This window comes from Phyllobates terribilis, unplaced genomic scaffold, assembly GCF_046119375.1.
Source record: "Phyllobates terribilis strain yellow unplaced genomic scaffold, ASM4611937v1 Scaffold_11__3_contigs__length_659146591, whole genome shotgun sequence".
Lineage (NCBI taxonomy): Eukaryota > Metazoa > Chordata > Amphibia > Anura > Dendrobatidae > Phyllobates > Phyllobates terribilis.
Genome location: NW_027362771.1, coordinates 479,284,701 through 479,309,918, shown reverse-complemented (window position 1 = coordinate 479,309,918; position 25,218 = coordinate 479,284,701). Strand labels below are relative to the sequence as shown.

The 25,218-nt window shown below is 43.6% G+C and overlaps 1 protein-coding gene across 6 annotated transcripts in view; it reads left to right on the top strand.

Moving 5' to 3' along the window:
- Positions 1-25,218, top strand: part of DENND4A (DENN domain containing 4A) — a 172,691-nt gene that overhangs the window by 42,270 nt on the left and 105,203 nt on the right. For all 6 annotated transcript variants that reach the window (XM_073653431.1, XM_073653436.1, XM_073653433.1 and 3 more), the window contains exons 2-3: positions 9,970-10,302; positions 23,845-24,097. In XM_073653431.1, the coding sequence (XP_073509532.1) occupies positions 9,970-10,302; positions 23,845-24,097 (586 nt within the window). The remainder of the gene's footprint in view (positions 1-9,969; positions 10,303-23,844; positions 24,098-25,218) is intronic.

Sequence of the window (25,218 nt, the reverse complement as noted above, 5' to 3'; positions counted from 1 at the left end):
GGTTATTAATGGCTGTCTGAGGAATGTTCTGCCACACTGGATACATTTGGTTACTCTAATTATCAAGAGCCGCTGCAATTGCCAAACGTGCTACTATGACCTGTAGCGTTTCCATACTTAACGCCAGCACATCTGGGTTGTCATTGGTTGGCAATTGCAAAGGGAACTGCCAGCAGCGGATCTTGATTCGCCCAAGTGCATTCAGCATGTGCAGACAACCATTAATAAAATCAGTGATGGCAGCCAAGATATGTAAGTGCCGGGATTGCTACACATGGCACTTATACTCAATACTGAATAAATCAAGACTTAAAAAAAAAAAAAAAAATCCCATCATTTGCATGTCATTAACATGTCTATCGATTTTGTGATTTCTATAACTCTGACTTTTCCTTCTTGATGTAGTAGTCTCGATGTAGAGGAGGGTATTTGTGTAGTGTCACCAAAGGTGAGCAGAGCCGCTGATGTTTGTACTAACGGTTCAGCGTGTGCTGTCAGACTTTATTTGTAGAGGTCGTATCCCTCTCACTTACTGAACTTCACCTTTTTTTTTTTCCTATACTTGCATTGGTAGATTCGATTATTTTGGGATCTCTCGGATTTCAGTGTCCAGGTAGGGCTGGTTATATTTGGTTTTATCAGGTTGTATTGGCTGTGAGGATGGATGGGATTTAGTGATAATAACCTGGCTGCATTGGAGTCTATAGTCTTATTCTTGTAATATTTTGGATTATACTTTTGTCTGTAGCTCTTACACTAATGATTCAGGAAAGGTTATTCATTTATGTTCCCTACATAATCCATACAGGCCGCTCTGTATGTGTGGGATACATATGTAGTACTTTGTGGATGACACCACATAATGTCTAAGCTCTGCACCTTAATAGTGATCACTGGCTATATTTTACTATAAAATTAAAATGTACCGCTTTCTCTACTGCTTTAACCATTTTATGGCCTTGTCAACTAATTTTATTACTGAATTAAACAGCAATAAGTGATGTGTCACCGCCCCATTTAGGGGTTTTCACATGAAGAAAACTTTGTTTGGTAGATTCCTCGTCTGTGTCTATTTTGACATCCGTGTAAAACAAACTGTTTTTTCTCTCGCGTGTCATCAGTTTTGCCTCCTTTTTGCATTCATGTTGCATCCGTTCTTTAAAAATGACAGTGAATGATCTTTTATTTGTCCATTGACTCTTAACACTGAATCAGTGAAAAATGCATGAAACACAGATAGAAAATTGAAGTACAAAGTATGTCTTCATTTTTCACCGGGCTGTGGAGTCGGTAAGCCAAACCTCCAACTCCTCAATTTCCACAACTCCGACTCCCTCATACATGGCTCATGTTTAAGTGATAAATTTACTGTAGCACAGATTCATCTCAGGTAAAAGTCTAGACCCTTAGATCAGGAATAGGACAGACATTTATAGGACATTTCATAACTTTCCCAAATTCTTATGAAAAAATATTCCCCACAAACTGCATTGAACTACTGTACTCAATTTATTATATATTTTCATAGTCGGTTCATTTTATACAGACTTCGACTCCACAGCCCTGATTTTTCAGCCGTGTTTAATAGTTCCCACTGACTGTAATGGTTGAGTCTGATCTGCAAAGCAAAATGGATAAAAGGATGAGAATAGCACATGCTCGGAGTCTCACTCATTGGACACTCGGATCCATTTTTAATATGGTTGTATGGATCAGTGAAACTTTAATGTGCTGTTTGTTTATTAATGTGTGACTATTGGCTTTAAAACCGTACCCAACTAATTGAGGTTGCAGTCTGAAGAGACTAATTCTCGTAAGGGCACAGTCAGACGGCCGTATAAATCAGACCAATATCAGAACACGGTGCGTGGACTGGCCTTTGGCTCTCCCGAGCAGGGCGTGACAGCTGCATACGAATACCTGAAGCTGACACGCTCAGGTCGGGAGAGCCGCCAGCCAGTCCGTGCACTGCTGTTCTATATTAGTCTGATTCATACAGCTGTCTAATGCCCCCCAACTCACAAACCATTTCTCAGGTTTGCTGGTGGTCAGATCCACAGTGATCAGTGAAAGTTATCCTTTTATATAATGCAATATTTTGGGAATAATTCTTAAAATGGGCCCCCAAGTTTATACTACTATTAGTCCAATTGGCCTACGTAGTACATAAATAAGACTGTTATAAAACTGCTTGCCTAGCATATCCATAATCTATTAATTCCGACCTTTCCATTTTGCCATGGTTTAGCTGTGTAATGTTTATTGCGCCATGCTAAGCGATTGCTGTTATTAGAGATGTCTGCCATTTTTTCCACAAGGGGATTAAAGTAACTAAAAGGAAAATAATCAGCAGCTCTTTTCATGAATGCACAAAATACTTCCGTTTACATCTTTCTAAGACATCCCGGGTCAGGACCCTCTGACCTGTGGAATAGTTTTCTATGGGATGCTGCATCCGGCCATGGAAAGGTCTATTGTCCATTGTTCTTGCCATCAGCAGTGCAGAGATGTGGGCACATAGACTGGTTACATCGCCAGTTACAAAGGCATCAGGTTATAATAGAGATTTCTTTTATGTTACTACCAGTCCATGTTTTATGTTTAGCAGTCACCACATGAGTGATATTCCTGTCCATGTGTGCAAATCCAGGCTATGGAGTCATTGGCACTGTTATCAATCAGGGCTGTGGAGTCGATAAGCCAAACCTCCGACTCGGACTCCAACTCCGACTCTTCAATGTCCATGACACCGGCTCCACAACTCCGACTCCCTCATACACGGCTCATGTTTAAGTGATGAATTTACTGTAGCACAGATTCATCTCAGCTAAAAGTCTAGACCCTTAGATCAGGAATAGGACAGACATTTATAGGACTTATCATAACTTTCACAAATTCTTATAAAAAAAATATTCCCCACAAACTGCATTGAACTACTGTACCCAATTTATTATATATTTTAGGAGTCGTAGTCGGCCCTTTTTATACAGACTCCGACTCCACAGCCCTGGTTATCATGTACCGGTATTTATGGCCAGGGCGGGTTCTCTTTGTATTCATAATGGTATATTAATATTCTATTTTTCCCAACACGTGTCATAGGAGTCTAAATTACTATGCTGCCTCAATGTGGAGTTTTACAGGGATTTTCTTTGTAGTATGTCAATTTATGTTGAGGAAAACTGCTTTTATTTTGGAACTTCTCCTTTGAGTTCATTAGGGTAGTCAAAATCTGCATTAAAGCACATTTTTCATAATTTTTTTATTTTTTATTATTGAACACTCAAAAAAGCTTTGTTGCTCCCAGCAGTGTTTTCATGTGTATCGCTGTGCAGCCCGAGTTCCTGCAGTGGTTTTGTCCCATGTGACCACTACAACCAAACAGAGGTTGTCCAAAATGTCACCACAGGGGGCTGGGAGGCACCAAAACTGACATGGGAACACTGCTTGGTGCAGCAGAAGATTGTGCGACTCTGCCTTTGCGTGTGGACTTTACTGCTGATACTTAAAGGGGTTGTCTCGTTAAAACAAGTTATCACTTATCCGCAGGATCGGTAATAACTTGCTAGTCGGTGGCCGTAGCTTTTTTCTGATGGCTCCTTAGGGAATGATGGAGCGGTGGTCGAGCATGAGCACTGACACACCATTTTAACGAGGATAAAAGTGCCCCATTCTGCCAATCGGTGTGTGTGGTCCCTGGGGGCGTATTCGCATTGATCAACAAATCATCACCTATCTTTGGTTAGATGATAACTTGTTTTAACTGGACAACTCCTTTAAAGGGAATTTGTCTCTAGGTTTTTGCCACTTAATCTGAGAACAGCAAAATATAGAGGCAGAGACCCTGATTCCAGCGATGTGTCACTTACTGGGCTGCTTAGTGTAGTTTTGATGAAGGAGATTCTCACTAGAGGATTAGTAAACCCGCAGCCAGGTAGTCCTCCATGTTGATGAGCTGTGCATACCCCCATCCCTACCACTGATTGGCAGCTTTCTTTGTACACTGTGCATAGGCAGAAAGCTGCCAATCAGTGGTGTGGATGGGGTTATACAGAGCCACAAAGGCAAGAAGGATAATGTAGCACAAAATTTTGCATGGACTTGATATAGGAAGAGAATCTTTAACATAAAAATTCTTAAGAGAGATCACTAGGCACCGTTCTCCATCTCCTAAGAGGTGACATGATTGATCTTTTCATCCTTGCTTAAAAGATGAGGTATGTGATGAGCAATGTAGACCAGAAGCAGACGCTGTACTACACAGCCATCTGTACTGCACATTTGCTGGAGCTGCCACTGACAGAAGAAAGCGCCAGCAGAAGTCAGTGTGGATCATGGCTTCCTTCTCCTCCCACCTAAGTGTCCTTCACCTGTTATCTCCGGCGCTGCACATTGTATTCCTATGGAAGTGGATCACCAGGCGTAGTGTAGAAAATAAGGAGTAAGCCAGAAGCTGTGGGGAGGAGAGGAGCCAACCGGGAGCACGCGGATAACGAGGAAACATGTACTATGTCAGGTGCCTTTGAACTTTTGAGATTGTATTCATTTTGTTCACAAAGAAGATGAATCCTGGTTCTTGTTAAAACCATATTTTTTCCTGAAGAAATATTAGTAGACTATAAACATGACAGCATAGGCCGGGTTCCCATCTTCTTCAGCCAAACATCAGTGACTTCGTGGGGCTTCCGTCTGAAACCCTCAAAACGGGTTGCAGGTGCATCCACCGATGGAGTCACTTCATGCTAAGTCTGACCTAATTTTCGGCAGTATCTGCATTTTTCAGGCAGGCACTAAAACGTGGTCGACTGCATTTTTGTGACACCTGAAAGAGGCGGATTCTGCTAGAAATGAGGTCAGACTGAACTTGAAGTGACTGTCTTCAAATACGCTTGAATCCTGTTTTTCAGGCCTTTGTGCAAAAGTCTCACCAGAGCCACTGACGTGGCTAAAACATGATGTGAACCTGGCCTTATACGTGCTATTTGATAGATCTTTCCACACTTGGAGCATATGACATTGGCCACCGTCTGGATGGATGCTGTGACATTTGTTCAACATGGGGACCCTTTGCAAAAAAATCGTTTGGTTTACGCTTTCCTTCGGAGGAAGTATAGTCTGCTGCGCTGCCCTATACAGTGAAATAAATACTTTGCCAACATACACTGCCCACAGGGTAAGGAAGCTGTTCTGGCTACTGCCTGGTGAGTGGGGACTTGTGGTGACATTAAAGCGTACTCTGCCTTTCCCGTCAGATACATTCAGTTCAGTGCACAGACCCCTAACTCTTGTACATAGTCAATAATCGTATCTTCTTCAAAGACCTGACACTGAAGCAAGTATTGTGCCCTAAAATGAGGTTTTATTTTATTGGCTGTGGATGTGAGACTGGCCGTCCGGGGTGTGCAGCGCGTCTCTACTCTGTGGTCTGGTCGTACAGTCTGTGCCGGCTTTATAATCCACACGTCTTATGGTGTCATTACTGGAATGTGCGCAGCAGATGGAGGAAATCCAGTGCACATTGTGGAGCTGCACAAACCTTACTAGCACCTACTTAATTACAAGCTTACTTCATTAAGTCATCCTAAAGCCTCTTAGATGCATTGATTGGATTACGTATCAAAGACCGGCATTTGCTTCCCTCTGATGCCTGTAGCAGAGTTTAGTTGGTCATTTGGCACAACTTATCACTACTGTTTGAGCCTTACATTTGCCTTACATGCTGGGAAAGCTTCCAACGTATATGTCATGGGGCTCCTCTCAACTGACAGAGACTGGGGAAGTAGTGTCCCTTTGGTTGCTGCTGGACTGATTCTCAATTACATTTTTTTTTTTTTTTTTTTTATTATATAGCAAAGGCTTCCTGCAAAAAAGTATATCACAGGGTACAATTTTTTTTTTTAAAGAGAACCAAAAAGTGGGGAGGTTTTGCTCTTATTTTATTCCCGCCACTCCTCTGAGTAGTACTTTTTAAAATCCGCCATGCTGTTCCAGAATTTTTATGGACTTTATAAGGGAGTGTGGCTCAGAGCAGCCTCAAGACATGCCCCCAAGGAATCCTTTTGCCACACCCACTTGGTTAAGATCATAAAAAGTATCACTAAAGGAAAAAGCCCATACAATGGTAAATAAAGGGCAATGCTGACATTTATATCTGACTGAATGTGAACAGATGAGTCCACTTTACATTTTGCAATACTTATTTATTCCTTATTTAAACCCAATATATCCCTTACCCGTTCTCTATCAATGTGAAGACTGGGTAGATTTAAAGGGGTTGTCCAATATAGGGGAAAAAAAAAATGAAGGCACTTAAAATAGAAATCTTTGGCATACTTATTTTCCAGTATCCATGTGCTTCCAGCACAGGTTGCTCTGGAGATCTGTGCCGGATTTGGGAAGTCACAGGATTACTACAGCAGTGATTGGCTGCAGCTGGCAGTTGACTAGAAAGCTGGTCATCAGATGTTTTTTCTGATTTATTAACAGCAAGCACTACTTCTGGAGCTGACTCAGACCTCCACAGGGGCCTGCGCTGGGTCCACAGGGGCCTGCGCTGGGTCCACAGGGGCCTGCGCTGGGTCCACAGGGGCCTGCGCTGGGTCCACAGGGGCCTGCGCTGGGTCCACAGGGGTGCATTAAGGTGAGTATGCCACTGTTTTTTATTTTAAGCTCATTCATACCTTAATTTTTTTTCAATATTGTACACCCATTTAACAAAATTATGGAAAAGCATAATTTGAGGTCGTACCCGTACCAGTGTGACTGCTGCTTCTAATTTCCTAAGGATTGTTGAAAACAGAACGTAGTAATCCGGCTGCTCCTCCACTGCCCATGGCATCAGATTTGATAAATCTCCCTCAATGTTGGTTGTAAACGATGGGCCAATTTATTAAGACTGGAGTTTTACATGGCTGTCCTAATGAAGGCAGCGCCTGATTCAGTAGGAAGCGCACGCCCCTTAATGATGTAGGTGCATCTTAGAAATGCCGAGCTCCTCTGCCAGAGATGTTACGCCGGTCAGGAGTACATTTCTGGTGTAATTTACCCCCACTGAATGACAATATATTTTTTGGACTGGCATCGCCATGCCTCATCCCTACTACCCCCACTTTGGCGGAGTTGGTTGGGGCGGCCTTAAAAACCCATAAGTTGCTAGATTTTTGCACAACTTGGAGTTGCAAAAGTATTTTGTTACATTTCAAGATGTGTTTTTTTAAAATATTTTTGCCATAAAACGGTCGAACATCTTGATGAATCGGGCCCTATATGTATAAGAGGATGGAGATTGGACTGTTGGACGATGCAGTGGAAGCACACGTGGCCCTGGTATGTTCTGTCCTCTCCAGCTGCCTGACATGTGGCAGCAGTAATGATACCACACGCTGTGTGAGTGATCGACCTCCTCTACGACCAGTGTGTGGTCAGCTGCAAGTATCTAACACTCAGTGTATCACCCTGGGCTCATCTGTAAAACTCCGACCTTTTTCCTTTATAGGCTGTAAATCCTGAAACCGTCTGACACCTCAAATATCACACGGCAATGTTCTGTGCTCATTAGACGCCGGGTGCTGGATGAGCACATGAAAGCGCTGTCACCTGCTCCTACTGTTTGTCTGTACTTTGTTTGACTGGTGGTTTTAATGAAGGCACTTTCTAACATTTGATGCCTCATTCCTCCAATACATACCATACACTTTATTTTTATTTTTCGCTTTCATAGACATGAAAAATGACAAATGTACAGTAGTGCTTCAGAATTAGTTGTTTGGTCAACAGTATGCACATGTATGGCCAGGCTAAAACTACACTAGCATCCACTAGCAAGCCCCCTAAAGTCAGTCGAGGGCTAGACGAAATGAACCTTAATTGGCTACGTGAAGACCAGTATGGCTGCGGCAACTAAACAGGGGAATCATTATATCTTGCACTAAAGCAATCATAATTGTCAAACTCTTGGCCACTGCTCTAAGTACTGTTTTGTTAATATATGGCAATATTTTATATTTTGGGCGAAAATCCCCTCTAAAATTTCCATGTAGCACTTTGTTTTGCAAAGTTTGTATTTCTCTTTTAAAATATACTTGATTTTCCAGCTTAAATAAAAAAAAAAAATAATCTGCAGCACATTTGTCCTGTGTGGTCATGCCCTTATATTTGCATGCAGCCCAGCATATCCATGTGGGAACCCCCTCAAGAAGATTTACATATGTGCCCCTTTTGACAAACTGGACAGGAAATGAAATATATTTTGAGTTTCTTTTATTGAGAAATGTGATTAACATTTTCTTGTGAAGGATAAAACAGAAGTTGGTTTCTGCTGTTCTAGCATATCTACAATCAACCTCTGGCACATTTTTTTTCATGATGAGTAAGAGACTTCTTTTTTCATCTTCTGGGATTGTGCATTATTTGTTATTCACTCCCTGTGCTATTCAAGCAATTAGTCACTGTAAGGTTCTCAAATTTTTGAGAGGTTAAAAAAAAAAAACCTTGTTTTTTTCCTTTGGGGGATGTTTAGGAAGATTTTTTTTTCTTTTCCTGATACGATTTTGAGTCTTGAGTTAACAGCGCACAGTTTGCAGCAGATTCTACCAGATGTTTTCTCAACACTTCTATATATGAACAAACAATAATGTGATATGTCTGTACACCACTCTATTTAAAAGGGTCGTCCGTACTTGGACTACAAGTCTTCATCCACTCTGTGTGACTGCAGACTTGTGAATCCTCACATTGTGCACATTGTACGCTGTGAGTATTTTCCGGTGCTGGCCGGTGCATGACAGCAAGTATGCAATTTAAATACATGCGGTCACTTGCCGACTAGACGTGCACAGCCTCGCTCAATGAAAGTGCATTGAGTGAGGCCAGATACGTCTAGTCACAATGTGGTCGGAAGAATGCAAATCACATACTTGCAGTTACACGACCACCCACAGCGCGCAGTGCGTGCGATGTGTGGATTCACAAGTCTTGTACTTTAAGTCTGGACACCCCTTTTTAACAATGCATTGACCTACCAAAATTCCCTCTATATTGCGGACCATAGGTGTCTCCCTTCTGTTGAATTTTCTTTCCACCTCCTGTTGTTCAGTGTAATCCGTCTGTAGCTGCAGAGATGCTGAGACGCATTTCAGGAAATGTTTCTGTCTGCTCCCCAGTCTGTCACACTGTTCAGGGCAAGCAAGCAATTGGACATTGCTAGGCGCGATGCATGCTGGGAAGTGAGGAAAAGGAAGTTTAAGCGCCTATAGTGCTGTCAGAATGCTGAAGAAGAGAAAACACTTACTCCAAATGAATTGGTGGCAGGTTATAGAGCCGGAGTATTGAGACAGTTCCTGGACATGTTAGCCTGGTACAACTTGTGGGGGATAAATGAAGCAAGACCGTATAGGTTGTTTGTGAAAGGACAGACACAATTGAAACACTTTGTAGGGAAAAAAGGGGAAATCCGCTTACCGCTGCACTGTCAGCAATGTTGCCGTGCGGTTGGTGCATGGAACCCTCCAGGTCGGCACTCCTGGTAGTATGATGCAAAAAGTGGGGAATGGGTAAGAGAATGTTGGACTCTGGCTCTAGAAAAATAATTCATATAAATATAAAAATCTGATTTATTGAAATAATTCCATTAAAAAAGGATTCAAAAAAAGCCATCCAAAAAAGGTAGATAAATATGAACCTTACGCATTTCGGACCTGTACTAGTCCTTATTCATAGGAACATGGCATTATTTATCATGGAAGCTGACAAAGCAGACATGTCCCCTTACTGATCTGCCCAAAATGCGTTATTCTCTAGTAACAGAAAAATGGAGTTCAGAATTTATTTCTTCCTCTGATGGGGGAAAACCATATAATTTAGTAGATCAGAAAGGCAAAATATTGACGTTATTTTCTGTATCGGCGATTCCTCTATATTCTTGTTAATAAACAGGGTCCTAATATTTCCTCTTCTCTCCTGTGTTTTCAGCTGTCTCATGCCAACACAGAAGATGATGGAAGACAAAGGACCCCGTGTCGCCGACTACTTTGTTGTTGCCGGATTAACGGACTCCTCAAAACCACTCGAGGAGGAAATCCATTTTAATGATGCCTGCCATAAGATAGCGAAACCAAAGGAACCCATCACCGATATTACCGTGATTATTAAATCCCTTGGGGAAGAGGTGCCGCAGGGATATGTATGTATGGACACTACACCGACGGGCCTGTTGGCTGACCTCAATAATGGGAGCATCCGAGGACCTCAGATATATCTGTGTTATAGGCGAGGAAGAGACAAGCCGCCTCTTACAGATCTGGGGTGAGTCCACAAGATTTTCTCTCCTGTCTTTCTGAACAATGACTGTGGGTGGGCAGGGTGACACATTCTTCCTCATGCCTCCTTTCTCAGCCTCTCTGCTTGCAATGTATTCTGTTATGGATCCAGAGCGTGTATTATCTGGGAACATTAGCTTGTATCTCCTGCTTTTTATGAAGTATTAGGTGTAATCATCTGTTTTTACGATGTATGAATACCATAACACGACCGATATCCGAGCCAAAGCAGAAAAAAAAAAAAGATGTGTGATGGAGCGTTTTATCTGTATTAAGTCTCCCACCTCAGTCATTTTTTTTCAATTAATTTATTTTTTTTTCATAGCGAACAATTATGTCTGTAAAAAGAATTAGATGTGTTCCCATCTCCAATATCCTATCCCAATATGTAGTAGGTGTAACAATACTAAGATTAGCAAATACCTGTAATTAGAAATGTAGTATAGTTCTTCTGATTCGCTATGTTGCTTTCCCCATGTGCAGAGCATATCAGTAGCTTAGGTATCCATGGTTATGACCATGCAATGCATATAGTGACAGCAGTTAGTGGTCGTAACCATGAATACTAAGCTACTGCAATGCCCTGCACATGGGGGAAGCGACATATTGAATCAGAAGAACTATACTACATTTCTAATTAGAGGTATTTTCTATTATTATTATTATTATTATTATTATTATTATTACAGGTACTATATATTGGGATAGGATCTTGGAGATGGGAATACCCTACCTTTTCACCCCCAAGCCTATTTTCACCTTCATAACCTTCCAAATTTTACAATTCTGACCACTGTCACTTTGAGGTAATAACTCTGGAACACTTCAATGGATCCCCCTGATTCTGAGATTGTTTTTTCATGACATATTGTACTTCATGATAGTGGTAAAATTTCTTCGATATGACTTTCGTTTATTTGTGAAAAAAAACAGAAATTTGGAAAAAACTTTGCAATTTTAAATTTTTATGCCCTTAAATCAGAGTTATGTCACACAAAATAGTAATTTCCCACATGTCTACCTTACATCAGCACAATTTTTGAAATATATATATTTTTTTGTTAGGAAGTTATAAGGGTTAAAAGTAGACCAGCAATTTCTCATTTTTCCAACCATTTTTTGGGGACCACATCACATTTGAAGTCACTTTGAGGGGCCTTTATGACAGAAAATATGCAAAAGTGACACCATTCTAAAAACTGCACCCCTCAAGGTGCTCAAAACCACATTCAAGAAGTTTATTAACCTTTTAGGTGCTTCACAGGAACTAATGGAATGTGGAAGGAAAAAATGAACATTTTAACTTTTTTTCACACAAATTTAACTTTAGACCCAATTTTCACAAGGGTAACAGGAGAAAATAGACCCCAAAATTTGTTTTGCAATTTCTGCTGAGCACACCGATAGCCCGTATGTGAGGGAAAACTACTGTTTGGGGACACAGCAGGGCTCAGAAAGGAAGGAGTGACGTTTTGGAACGCAGACTTTGATGGAATGGTCTGCGTGTGTCATGTCTTGTGTGGAGAGCACCAGTTTTGCCTAAACAGTGGAAATCCCCACAAGTGACTCCATTTTGTAAACTAGACCCCTCAAAGAATTTATCTAGACGTGTGGTGAGCACCTTGCACTCGTGTGCTTAAGAGAATTTTGCAATGTTGTTCTGTAAAAATGAAAAAAATATATTTTTCCCACAAAAATGTTGTTTAGCCCCAAGTTATTTTCATTTTCACAAGCATAGTAGGAGAAAATGGACCCCAAAATTTGTTGTGAAATTTCTCCTGAATACGCCGATACCCAATATGTGGTCGAAAATTACTTTTTGAGGCACAGTGCAAAGCTCAGAAAAGGAGCGCCATATTGGAGTTCAGATTCTGCTGGATTGGTTTGAGGGTGCCATATCACATTGACAAGAGCCCCTGCGGTGCCAGAACAGGAGATCCCGTCCCCCACCAAGAGACCCCATTTTACAAACTATACCTCTCAATGAATTCTTCTAGGGGTGCAATGAGCATGTTGAAACCACATGTGTGTCACAGAATTTTATACCATTGGGCAGAGAAGAAAAAATAATTACATTTTTACCACCAAAATTTAGTTTAAACCCCAGATTTTACATTTTCACACTGGGAAATGGGTACAAATGGCACCAAAATTTGTCCCCCAATTTTTCTGTCACCCATGACGGCACAACGAGAGAGGGGATCCCCCCTTTCTCGGACAGGAAACCTTCAAGATAAAAAGGGCGGCGCCTCTCTCTGCATCAGTGGTTTCCTGTGCTTGATGGGGGACCTTCCTTCTCGTCGGCGGCGACAGCAGCAAGTCATCTTACCTGGGCCGGGGCCGGTCGGTGCTGGCCGGGCACAGTCTCTGCTGCGGCCGGTCCCGTGGTTCCTGGAAGCGCCGCGGGGGGCGCCAACATGTGGTCTCCCCGCGTGCGGGCGGGGGTTTGCGGCACTTACACAGCATGGTAGCCGGCAAACCCCGCGTCCCGGACATGACATCACGGGGCGCGACCGGAAGTGGCGCGGAAGTTGCGCCCCGATGACGCGCGCTGGGACCTTTGACCCCCTGATGTAATTTTCAGGGGAGGTACCGGAAGCTGCGGGGACGCCGGCCTGTGGTCTCCCTGGCACAATAAGAGTACTTAAGGGTAGATCACCGGCCAGGCCGGGGCGCAGTGCAAATGGCTTCACAGCAGTCCTCCCCACTGCATCAGCAGCAAGAGCAGCAGTCCATGCTGCAGCAGTCCATGCTGCAGCTGCAGCAGCCTGAGGAGATGGAGCAGCCTCGGCGCCAGAAGCGCACCCAGGAGCAGCATCCACCGCAGAGCAAGAGCAGTGGGCGTTCTGGGACTCGCAGCACCAGAGATTCAAGATCCAGCCGGCATAGCTCCTGCAGGATCGATGATTCCGCTGTCTCCCGAGGAAAAGTATCTGATACCGTCCTGCCTCCCGTTCCGGTACCCTTTTTTTATCTACTGGGTGGTGAGTGAGCTACGTGAAATTCGACGTATTAATGTAGACTTTTTTCTGTTGTCTCTCTCTCCCTCTCCTTCCTCCCTTATATGGTCAGGATGTCCCTAAAAAATGTGCGGAGAAATCCAAGTATAGAGTATGTGCCCTGTGTGAACGGGGTCTGACTAAAGACTGGCCCAAAAGATTATGCCAGCCATGTATTGAGGAAACAATTTCGGAGGGAACCCCGGATTTTTCTTCAAATCTAAAAGCCTTTATTAGGTCTGAGGTAGAAAAATCATTTAAGTCGTTTTCCCAAGCATCCCGGGCCCACAGGGTAAAAACCCCACCCACCCTTTGAGACTCTGAATCCGACGAGGGAATGCTGGATGACTCCACTGACTCTTCCTCTTCGGATAGCGAGGCAGGCACAGGTCATTGTTTTCCCCTGGAAAGTGTGGATAGCTTAGTAAAAGCCGTCAGGTCCACAATGGGGTTAGTTGACCAGAAGTAAAAAAAAAAAATTGGCACAGGATATTATGTTCGGCACCTTAGATCGGAAAAACATAGTTTTCCCGATTAATGATAAGGTGCAGGGACTTATCAAGAAGTAGTGGGATAGGCCGGAGAAAAAGGGTCCCCTTCCATCCTCCTTCAAAAGGAAATATCCCTTTAGTGAGGAAGATACCGCTTCCTGGAATAAAGCCTCGAAGCTGGATGTTGCGGTATCCAAAGCTTCTAGAAAATCTTCTCTCCCTTTTGAAGACACGGGGATGCTGAAGGACCCACTGGACCGAAAGGTAGATACCTTCCTTAAGGGTACTTGGGAGTCATCGGCAGGGGCATTGAAACCAGCCATAGCAGCAACCTGTACCGCAAGATCCCTTATGATTTGGTTAGACAGGTTAGAAGACCAGGTTAAGAACAACGAGTCACAGGACTCCATTCTGGCCTCTCTACCTGTATTGAAAGGAGCGGCGGCCTTCTTATCAGACGCCTCTGCGGATTCTGCCAGATTAGCAGCAAGATCTGCGGCCCTGTCTAATGGCAGCCGTAGAGCAGTCTGGCTGAAATGTTGCCCGGGGGACATACAAACAAAGGGAAAGCTATGTTCTTTTCCGTGTGAGGGAGATTTTCTTTTCGTTGCCTCTCTTGACACAATTCTGGAGAAAGCAGGTGACAGCAAAAAAGGATTTCCTAAATCTTCCTTCTCAACTTTTAAGCAGTCCTTTCGGAGGAACAAACTTGGCCGCAGAAGGACGTCCACAGAACAATCCAGATGGGAGGATCGTTCCAGGAAAGGGAAAGGGTTTTTGTTCGGCGGGCCCTCCCAGGATAGTCGCAAACCGCCAAAATGACACTCTATCCCAGGTGGGAGGGAGGCTCTCTCTCTTCCTACCAGCCTGGGAAAGGATCTCTTCCAGCAAGTGGATCCTTGATTTAGTAAAATCAGGTTTAAAACTGGAATTTCTGAGGAACCCACCAGAGAAATTTATCCCGACTGCCTTAAGATCCTCTCTACCAGAACAGCGGGCACTGGAGGAAGAGATTTCAGGTCTCCTGCAAAAAAAATATCTTGCTGGAGGTATTGCCACAAGCAGAAAGAAGAGGGTTCTATTCCCCCTTGTTCCTTATAAAGAAGCCGGACAATTCATAGTCTTCCTCAACTTGAAAGGCCTAAAGAAATTCCTGAACATTCCATCATTCAAGATGGAAACGATAAAATCAACGATAAGCCTTCTATTCCCCTGCTGTTACCTGGCAGTGTTGGACCTAAAGGATGCGTATTACCATGTGCCAATCCATCACGACTTTCAAAAATACCTCAGAGTAGTCGTAACTGTACAGGGAGTCGTCAAGCACTTCCAGTACAGAGCTCTTCCCTTCAGCCTAGCAGTGGCGCCCCGCATATTCACAAAACTTATAGCGGAGGTTACGGCTCATCTCAGGGAGGAGAACAGATTGATCATTCCGTACCTGGACGACTTCCTAATAGTGGGCAAAACTTACGATCACTGCCTGGCCCAAGTGGATCAGGTGTGCACCATCTTAAAAAACTTAGGATGGTGTTTAAACCTAGAAAAATCAAAACTGATCCCGCATGCAACTCAGATCTTTTTAGGTCTTACTCTGGATTTGGTTCGACAGGAATGCCTCCTGCCCGAGCAGAAAAGAGAGAAAATAAAAAATGTAGTCTCAACAGCCATAACAGACCCGGTAATGACTCTCAGGGGTCCATGTCTCTGTTGGGGTCCCTCACCACCTGCATCCCAGCGATATGCTGGGCCCAATTTCATTCAAGAGAATTGCAATGGGACGTCCTAAAGAAAAAAATCATCCTCAGGGGACATCTGGAGGGCAGGTTAACACTCCCATAAAATGTAATTCAGTCTCTGTACTGGTGGTTAGAGACAAACACATTCCAGACAGGCGTCCCCTGGGTTCCCCAATTTACCAGAGTGATTACTACGGACGCCAGCCCCAGGGGGTGGGGGGCGCACCTAAACAGCCCGATACAGGGGACTTTGTCAGAGGAGAAGAGTCTGGAGTCTTCCAACATGTGGGAGCTACGAGCAGTAGAGAAGGCACTAATCAGCTTCTTACCCCTTCTACGAGGATATCACATAAAAATTCTGTCCGACAACCAGGTTACGGTGGCATATGTAAACCACCAGGGGGGAACTCGCTCGAAATCGCTAATGCAGATTGCGAAGAGGATATTTTCTCTAGTGGAAGGAGAAGTTCTCTCTCTTTAAAGGCATTTCATATCAGAGGAGAGGACAACGCGAAGGCAGACTTTCTAAGTCGCAGGCCATTATTGCAGGGAGAATGGACTCTAAATCACTGTCTTCCGCCAGCTAGTGGCCCGTCAGAACAGCAAGTTAAAAAAGTTCTGCTCCCTGAATCCCACGGAAAACACTTTAGTAGTAGTCGCCTTCCAGTGCAGATGGGATTTCAGTCTGGCATATGCCTTTCCCCCAACGTGCCTAATTCCAGTAGTGTTGAGGAAGATCCGGGAGGATCAGGCTCGAGTGGTCCTCATAGCCCCCTTCTGGCCCAAGAGACCATGGTTCTTTTGGCTAAGGAGCATGTCAGTCACAAACCCCTGGATTCTTCCAGAGATTCCCGACCATCTTGCTCAAGGTCCTATATTCCATCCTCAGGTGAAAGGATTGCACTTAGTGGCCTGGAGCTTGAGAGGTCGTTGCTAGAGGGTCGGGGTTTCTCATCGAATCTAGTTACTAGTCTTCTAGGTAGTAGGAAACCAATCACTACTAAAATCTACAGTAGAGTCTGGAAGAAGTTCTTGTCATCTCAGGGAGTCTCCCTGGGGGCTGGGGTTCCCATAACGGCCATTTTGGAATTTCTTCAAAAAGGGCTGGAGAAAGGCCTAGCGGTTAGCACCTTAAAAGTCCAAATCTCTGCCTTGGGAGCCTTGTATAATTATAATCTGGCCGGTAACAAATGGATTTCCAGGTTCGTGAGGGCATGCAGTAGAGCCAATCCAGCCCCTATAGTAAGGGTCCCTTCTTGGGATTTAAACTTAGTGCTAAACGCGTTAACAGGTTCTCCCTTTGAGCCCCTTAGCTCAGGGTCCATAAAATCACTCACCCTAAAAACAGTACTTCTGGTGGCCTTAACATCAGCACGGAGGGTTAGTGAGTTACAGGCCTTGTCTGCAGATCCACCTTTTACCTTAGTGCTAAACGATAGGGTAGTTTTGAGACCAGACCCTGCTTTCCTTCCTAAAATTGTTTCTAAATTTCATATGTCTCAGGAGATAGCCCTACCTTCCTTCTGTCCTGAACCAAAAAATAGCAAGGAGGAAAGATTTCATACCTTGGAAGTCAGGAGATGCCTTATACATTATTTAGCATCCACAAGCTCATGGAGGAAGGCTAGGGCTCTATTTGTCTCCTTTCAGGGCTCCCAAAAGGGATCAAAGGTCTCAAAAGGCACTCTATCAAGGTGGATCCGGGAAGCCATCACGATGGCCTATAGGGGATCAGGCAGAGATCCTCCTAACAATCTGAAGGCCCACTCTACACGGGGCATGACTGCTTCCTGGGCAGAAAGAGCGGACGTGCCCATTGAGCAAATATGTAAGGCGGCCACGTGGTCATCTCCGTCCACTTTCTATAATCACACTAGACTTGACCTTTCTGCCTCCTCTGATCTCACATTTGGGAGAAGGGTTCTGCAGGCTGTGGTCCCTCCCTTACATACCTAGTTCTCTGTAATTCTCTCGTTGTGCCGTCATGGGTGACAGAAAAACACGTATATTATTTACCGGTAATGTGTTTTTTTCGGAATCCATGACGGCACCTTTACATTCCCTCCCTATCACTATGGTGTTAACCTTCCGGTTGGTGGGTGTTTAGTATTCACATGGGTGAAGTTCGTTTATGGTTAATAAAATTATGTACTCTAACCGGAGAGCCCTCTCATGCTCTGTAATCCACTGATGCGGAGAGAGGCGCTGCCCTTTTTATCTTGAAGGTTTCCTGTCCCTCTCGTTGTGCCGTCATGGGTTCCGAAAAAACACATTACCGGTAAGTAATACAGTGCCTACAAGTAGTATTCAACCCCCTGCAGATTTAGCTGGTTGACACATGCGGAATTAACTTGGCATTGTGACATTTGTACTGTAGATCAGCCTGGAAGTGGGAAATGCACTGCAGCAAATTTTTTTTTTTTTTTTGTTTAAAAACGTTAAAAGTTAATTCAGAGTGTCATTTATTATTCAACCCCTCAAACCACAAGAATTCTGTTTGGTCCCCCTAAAGTATTAAGAAGTAGTTCAGGCACCAAGAATAATGAGCTTCACATGTGTGGATTAAAGATCTCTTTTGCCAGCCTTTTCTGACTATTTAAGACCCTCCCCAAACTTGTGAACAGCACTCAGACATGGTCAACATGGGAAAGACTAAGGAGCATTCCAAGGCCATCAGAGACCAGATCGTGGAGGGTCACAAGGCTGGCAAGGGGTATAAAACCCTTTCCAAGGAGTTGGGCCTACCTGTCTCCACTGTTGGGAGCATCATCCGTAAGTGGAAGGCTTATGGAACTACTGTTAGCCTTCCACGGCCTGGACAGCCTTTGAAAGTGTCCTCCCGTGCCGAGGCCAGGCTTGTCCGAAGAGTCAAGGCTAACCCAAGGACAACAAGGAAGGAGCTCCGGGAAGATCTCATGGCAGTGGGGACATTGGTTTCAGTCAATACCATAAGTAACGTACTCCACCGCAATGGTCTCCGTTCCAGACGAGCCTGTATGGTACCTTTACTTTCAAAGTATCATGTCAAGGCTCGTCTACAGTTTGCTCATGATCACTTGGAGGACTCTGAGACAGACTGGTTCAAGGTTCTATGGTCTGATGAGACCAAGATCAAGATTTTTGGTGCCAACCACACACGTGATGTTTGGAGACTGGATGGCACTGCATACGACCCCAAGAATACCATCCCTACAGTCAAGCATGGTGGTGGCAGCATCATGCTGTGGGGCTGTTTCTCTGCCAAGGGGCCTGGCCATCTGGTCCGCATCCATGGGAAGATTGATAGCACGGCCTACCTGGAGATTTTGGCCAAGAACCTCCGCTCCTCCATCAAGGATCTTAAGATGGGTCGTAATTTCATCTTCCAACAAGACAACGACCCAAAGCACACAGCCAAGAAAACCAAGGCCTGGTTCAAGAGGGAAAAAGTCAAGGTGTTGGAGTGGCCTAGTCAGTCTCCTGACCTTAACCCAATTGAAAACTTGTGGAAGGAGCTCAAGAATAAAGTCCACATGAGACACCCAAAGAACCTAGATAACTTGGAGAAGATCTGCATGGAGGAGTGGGCCAAGATAACTCCACAGACCTGTGCCGGCCTGATCAGGTCTTATAAAAGACGATTATTAGCTGTAATTGCAAACAAGGGTTATTCCACAAAATATTAAACATAGGGGTTGTATAATAATTGACCCACACTTTTATGTTTAAAATTTAATAAAATTCAACTGAGCAACATAACTTTTTGGTTTGTAAGATTTATGCTTCTGTTCATAAAACCTACTCTCGTTTGCAGTTTGAAGGCTCTAACTTATTTGCATCTTATCAAACCAGCTAAATCTGCAGGGGGTTGAATACTACTTGTAGGCACTGTATATGTGTTTCTGCTGAATGAGGAAATACCCCATATGTGGCTGTACAGTACTGCTTAGCCACACTGCGATACTGGGGAGGGACGGAGCGCTATTTGTCTCCTGGAGCGCAGAGTTTCTTAGAATAGTTTGCAGACTCCATAAACAGAGCCCCTAAGTTCTAGAAGAGCAGAATCCCCCCTCAAGTGACCCTATTTTGGAAATGATACCCCTTTGGGAATTTATGTACCGGAGTAGTGACTATTTTGACTCCATGGTTATTTTCCAGAAACAATCAGCAGTGGATATTGCTCAGTGAAAATTGCAAACTGCCGTTGTATTGACCAGTATGTTCTTCTGGAGACGCGCACCCGTAAATTAGGTGGCTCTCGCTACCGAAATGCCAAACATGTGGACGCTAACTGCTGTTTAGGTATAGTGGGGCTCAGAAGGAAAGGGCGGTATTAGGATTCATGAGCTCAGAATTCGCTGGATTTCTTCTGGGGAGCGAGGAGCCATTTCACTTTTCCAGCGCCTTTGTACTACCAGTAATGAGGAAGCCCCCTATATTTATGATAATAGATGACAAACCTGAGTGGGGGCTTTTTTTGTGGCTGGAGTTGAAGCTTTTGTTTGGAACATTTTAAATAACATTTTGGATCACATTTATCCTGTGCTTTAGGCAGCGCTTTCTTTGGACTCCGTCTGGCCTCTTTTTAGCGGTGTCCTTTTTTTTCAGAGGTGCATAAAACTGTGGCCGATGGCACTTTTATGCACGCCTAAAAATACGGACACTGACGGATCACAGGCCAGGTGGTGTCCACAGTGCCTCCATCTGCCTCATTACAGGGAAACTTCCGTTGGGGCTTCTATCTGAATCACTTATTTCAGAGATTTACATGGAAAACCAAGTGCAAGAGCTCAGCGCAGAACGCAGCATAAATGTGAGCCGAGCCTTACTACGATCTTTGGGAGGCAGAATGAACAAATCAACAGCAGGTGAAGAATTTTCTTTATTTTTTTCACCGTTCCTCATGTAGATAAGTGATTAGACAACTTTATTCTTCTGGTCAATGCGATTATAGCGATACCATATTTATATTGGGTCTTTGTGTTTGGCTGCTGTCACACACTAAAAGACGTGTTTTTTTTGTTTTGTTCTTTTTACAAAAACAAGTTTTTGCATCCCCAGCTATAATTTTTCCATTTTTCAGCCGACAAATAGTCATGTCAGCGTTTGTTTTTTTGTTTGCAGGACGAGTTGACGTTTTTATTTGTACCATTTTCGGGCACATGACATTTTTTGATCGCTTTCTATTCCGATTTTTCGGAGGCAGAATGAACAAAAAACAGCAATTAAGGAGTTGTTTTTTTATGTTCTTCTGCCTGTGGTAAAATTGATGAGGCAGCTTTATTCTTCACATCAACAGCGATATCAAATTTATATTGTTTTTTTTTTTTTTTTGTTTAATGTTTCGGTGCTTTTTACATATTAAAAACTATTTTATAGAAAAAATAATTATTTTTGCATTGCTTTGTTCTGAGAGCTATAACCTTTTTATTTTTTCGCTGATGAAGCTGTATGATGTCTTGTTTTATGTGGGACTAGATGACGTTTTCAGTGGTACCGCTTTTATTTACAGTATGATAAGGCATCATTTTCTGCCTCAAGTTGTCGTGTTTTTTTTTTTTTTGTTCTTTAATACGGTGTTCACTAAAGAGGTTAACTAGTGGGTCAGTTTTATAGGTCTGGTCGTTCCAGACGAGGCGATACCAAATATGTGTACTACTTTTGTCTTATATTATTTTTGTATAAACATAATTATTTATGGGTAATATATATTTTTACAAAAAAAAATTTCACTTTTTTTTTTTTCTTACTTTCTTTACTTTGTCCCACTATGGGACTTTCACTTTTTGCAGGCTGATCGCTTATAAAACATAGAAATGCAGAAGCATTCCTACACTATACAAACTGTCAGCGCTGCACTGACAAACGAACTTGTTAGATCATGCTCTGAGCATGATATCACAAGTTTGCTAGCTCTGATGACCCGGATGTCATCCTCCCTCTGGCTGCTCGCTAAATGCTGCTATCGATTTCGATCACAGCATTTAGAGGGTTAAAGTGCTGGGAGCGGTGTGGCACTGAGTGCCAGGTGTCAGCTGTCAGAATCAGCTGACACCCAGCGGCAAACTCGCGCACAGCCTCTGTGCGCACAAAATCACCTGAACTTATCCATGGGTCAAAGATGTGTGTATTGACTTTGAAGTATGGATACGTCCAAGGTTGTGAATGGGTTAAAGGGACTATCAGCACAGAATGACTGTTCAAACTAAGGGCTCTTTCACACGTCAGTATCTCCGGTACGAGTGGTGACAGTTTCCACATTTACCGGAGACACTAACACACGCAGACCCATTAAAATCAATGGGTCTGTGTACATCTCAGTGTGTTTTCACGGACTGTGTGTCCGTGTGCTTCACACAGAGACAAGTCTGTTTTTTTGTGGATACACGGTCCGCAAAATGTCCCACACGTTCCCAAGCGCCGGGTGCTGAACACTGCCCTCATCATGGTTCCCTGCCGGCGCTGCCATCACCACCAGAAGGGATGATGATGAGGGTAGTGGTAGTCTGCTCCCACAGTGTCCCTGTGTAAAAATAATAAAATCCATGTACTCTGCTCTCCTAGTTGTCCCCTGCAGTAATCCATGCGACCGCTGCTGCAGAGGAGCTGGGGAGAATGAGCCGGAGAAGTGCTCAGTGAGTGACAGGACACCGCTCCTGAGCTGCAGTTCTGGAGTGCCTCTTTTTCCCTGGCTCCTCTGCAGCAGTGATCGCATGGATGACAGCGGGGGACACCTAGGAAATGTGAGTACATGGATTTTATTTTATTTTCTTATTTTTACAAGTGGGGACACTGCGGGAGCAGACACTACTACCCTCATCATTGCCCCTGCTAGTGCTGATCGCAGCACCGACAGGGAACTATGGTGAGGGCAGTTTTCAGCACTAGCGCTTATGAACAGCGCTAACTGTAGCGCTGATTCCCATGCGCCTGTCCGTGTGATCCTGATATGGCACACGGTTGCCACATGTGTGACACACTCTGATACGGATATTTCCGGTACCGGAGATATGCGGACGTGTGAAACCGGCCTAAGTCCCGCTGCTCAGTGCTTCACAGCGGGCCAGTCATTTCTATACACCTTCCCACCTGCTTGTTTTCCCTCTATCTCCACCCTCCCCTTTCTTTGATTGACAGCACTGGCTTCATAGAGCCAGAGAAGGGAGGAGATAGATGGAAAATAAGCAGGTGGGAAGGTGTAGTTAAGTGTCAGGCTGCGCCGTTCTAAGCGTCCTTTTTCCACTCAGCATCACCACCCGATGTAATTGCATGGTGCAGATGGGTTGCTCTGATAGCCAGGTCTGCTAAAGACCCACATGTCTGTCATGACTGCTTCATTGAAAACCAGCCTGTACCTGGTGTTCATAGGAGATGGAAATATTGTGACATTGTAGTATATAGTATGAGCGATCAGACAATTGCAGGTTCAAGTCTCCTAAGGGCACTAAAAAATACATCAAAATGGAAAAGAAAAGTGTAAAAAAAATAGAAGTTAAAATTGCCACCACTCCCCCCTTCCCCCCCAATTACAATACATAAAAAGAAAATACTCGTGGGGTCACTGCTACCATAAGTCTTCTCTATCAAAACTATCAAAAAATGAAAGAAATTAACTTAATCACTGAACTGTGTAACAAGAAAAAACGCCAGAATTGTGGGTTTTTTTTGGTCACCACAAGACCACACAGGCTCAAAGAGGTTGTATCTATCCTTAAGTGCTATCCATAAAAAACGACGGCTCAGCCCGTAATAACCTAACCCTCGCCCAGAATTATCTTCCCAAAAATGAAAACTCTACAGGTCAAATTTCCCATTTTTTTTTTTTTTGCACTATTTGAAAAAACAAACCAAAACTACGCTATATATACACACACTTGTTTGGTATCGCCGTAATGATACTAATCTGGAGCATCACATTACCATGTCATTTTTACCATTCAATGAACATTGTCACCCAGACTCCCTACAGACTAAGAAGTGGCGGATTTTTGTAAACTTGATAGAAGAGGACGAGTGATGGAGCTGAGGATATCTGTGCCCGTATTGATAAGGAATTTAATGTCTTGTAACATATTCTTTAACTCACTACACACAATAGCAGAGAAGTGGCATGGTAAAGAGATGCTTATTGCCTGAGGGAGATGGCACCATCTGGGTAACCTTGTGGAAATGATGTTGTCTGCCAACATTGCTGAAGGGTTGATGCCAACTATGCGAAGATACCCGCTATGCATGTATTGTGTAGATTTTCTCAGACTCCTTTTCCTGGGGAGATTGGCCGCTCCGTCCATCGGCAGTAAATCTAAGCTTTCTTTTTCAGGGTTTTGTATGAATGGAAAGAGAGGCTGAAACAGGGCTGTCACATGATCCAGACCACACCACATGGACGTCCTGCCAATATAAGCAGCAGTACCTCCTCCTCGCAGAAATCTTATATCACCTACCGAAGAGCCTCAGAAAACATGACCCAGAACACCTTGGCCGTCACTGACATCTGTATAATCATCCCCAGCAAGGGCGAAACTCCTCCACACACCTTCTGTAAGGTGGAGAAGAATCTTAATAGCAGCATGGTAAGAAGGAACGCACATTCTTATTACTGAGGCAGTCACTCAGGAGAGTGCTCAGTTTTACCAATGTTAGGCCCTGTTTACACTTTCTTTCAAGGATTTTTTTATTTTTTGTTGTTTTTTTTTCTACCACAGGTTCTAGGTGATATATTATGGCACGTTAACACATTTTTATGAGACATGCAGATTTGCAGCAAATTTTACCCAATCACAGGTAATCAGTGAACAGGTTTTTGCTATGTGATCTGAGAGCAGCATGATGTAGGGGCAGATACCCTGATTCCAGTGATGTCATTTACTGGGCTGCTTGCTGCAGTGTTGATTAAAATCACTTTTTTTTCTTCTGTAAATCTAGCAGTTCTCTGAATGCTGAGCCCTGTATAACCCCACCCACACCACTGATTGGCAGCTTTCTGCCTATGCACACAGAAAGCTGCCAATCAGTGGTTGGGGGCAGGGTTATACAGAGCGGAGGCGTACATGGCAGGAAACAACTAGTTCACTAGTGATTTAAAGCAAAAATTGTATTGATGCTACAATTGCCAGCTCCATAAGTGACACATCCCTGCAATCGGGGTCACTGCCCCTACATCATGCTGTTCTCAGATTACATAGCAAAAACCTGATGACAGAGTCCCTTGAATTGGAAAGGGTGAAATGTTTGGTGAAAATGTTCAGCAAATATTGACTTGCTCCACAGTTCAATTTCCACAGTGACCTTTTCTTCGCCGTATAATGTTTTATGGAAATTATTTTCCACTTACAATTCCAGAATATCCATAGTGTTTCTGCCACATGTGAACATACACTTTAAAGGGGTTGTTCCAGTACACAAGCCCACATTGCCCACCCATGAAATCCAAATATTCTAAAAGGGCTGATGGACGGGCTGAGCATTAAAAAGAGCGCTGCTGACAGATGTCCATGTTATAATACAATCCATTAGCTGGCATGTTATGCTACTGCTCCCTGATGTCAGCCACGGTATTGTAAATGTTGGGTCATCCTCGGTTTTCCCCAGTGATTGCCACCAATTACTTGTGTATATAAAGTGGATAATATTAACATATCTGGTGTTACATATCTGCAGCGATTACTTGTAACGTTGTACCCACACATTTCTC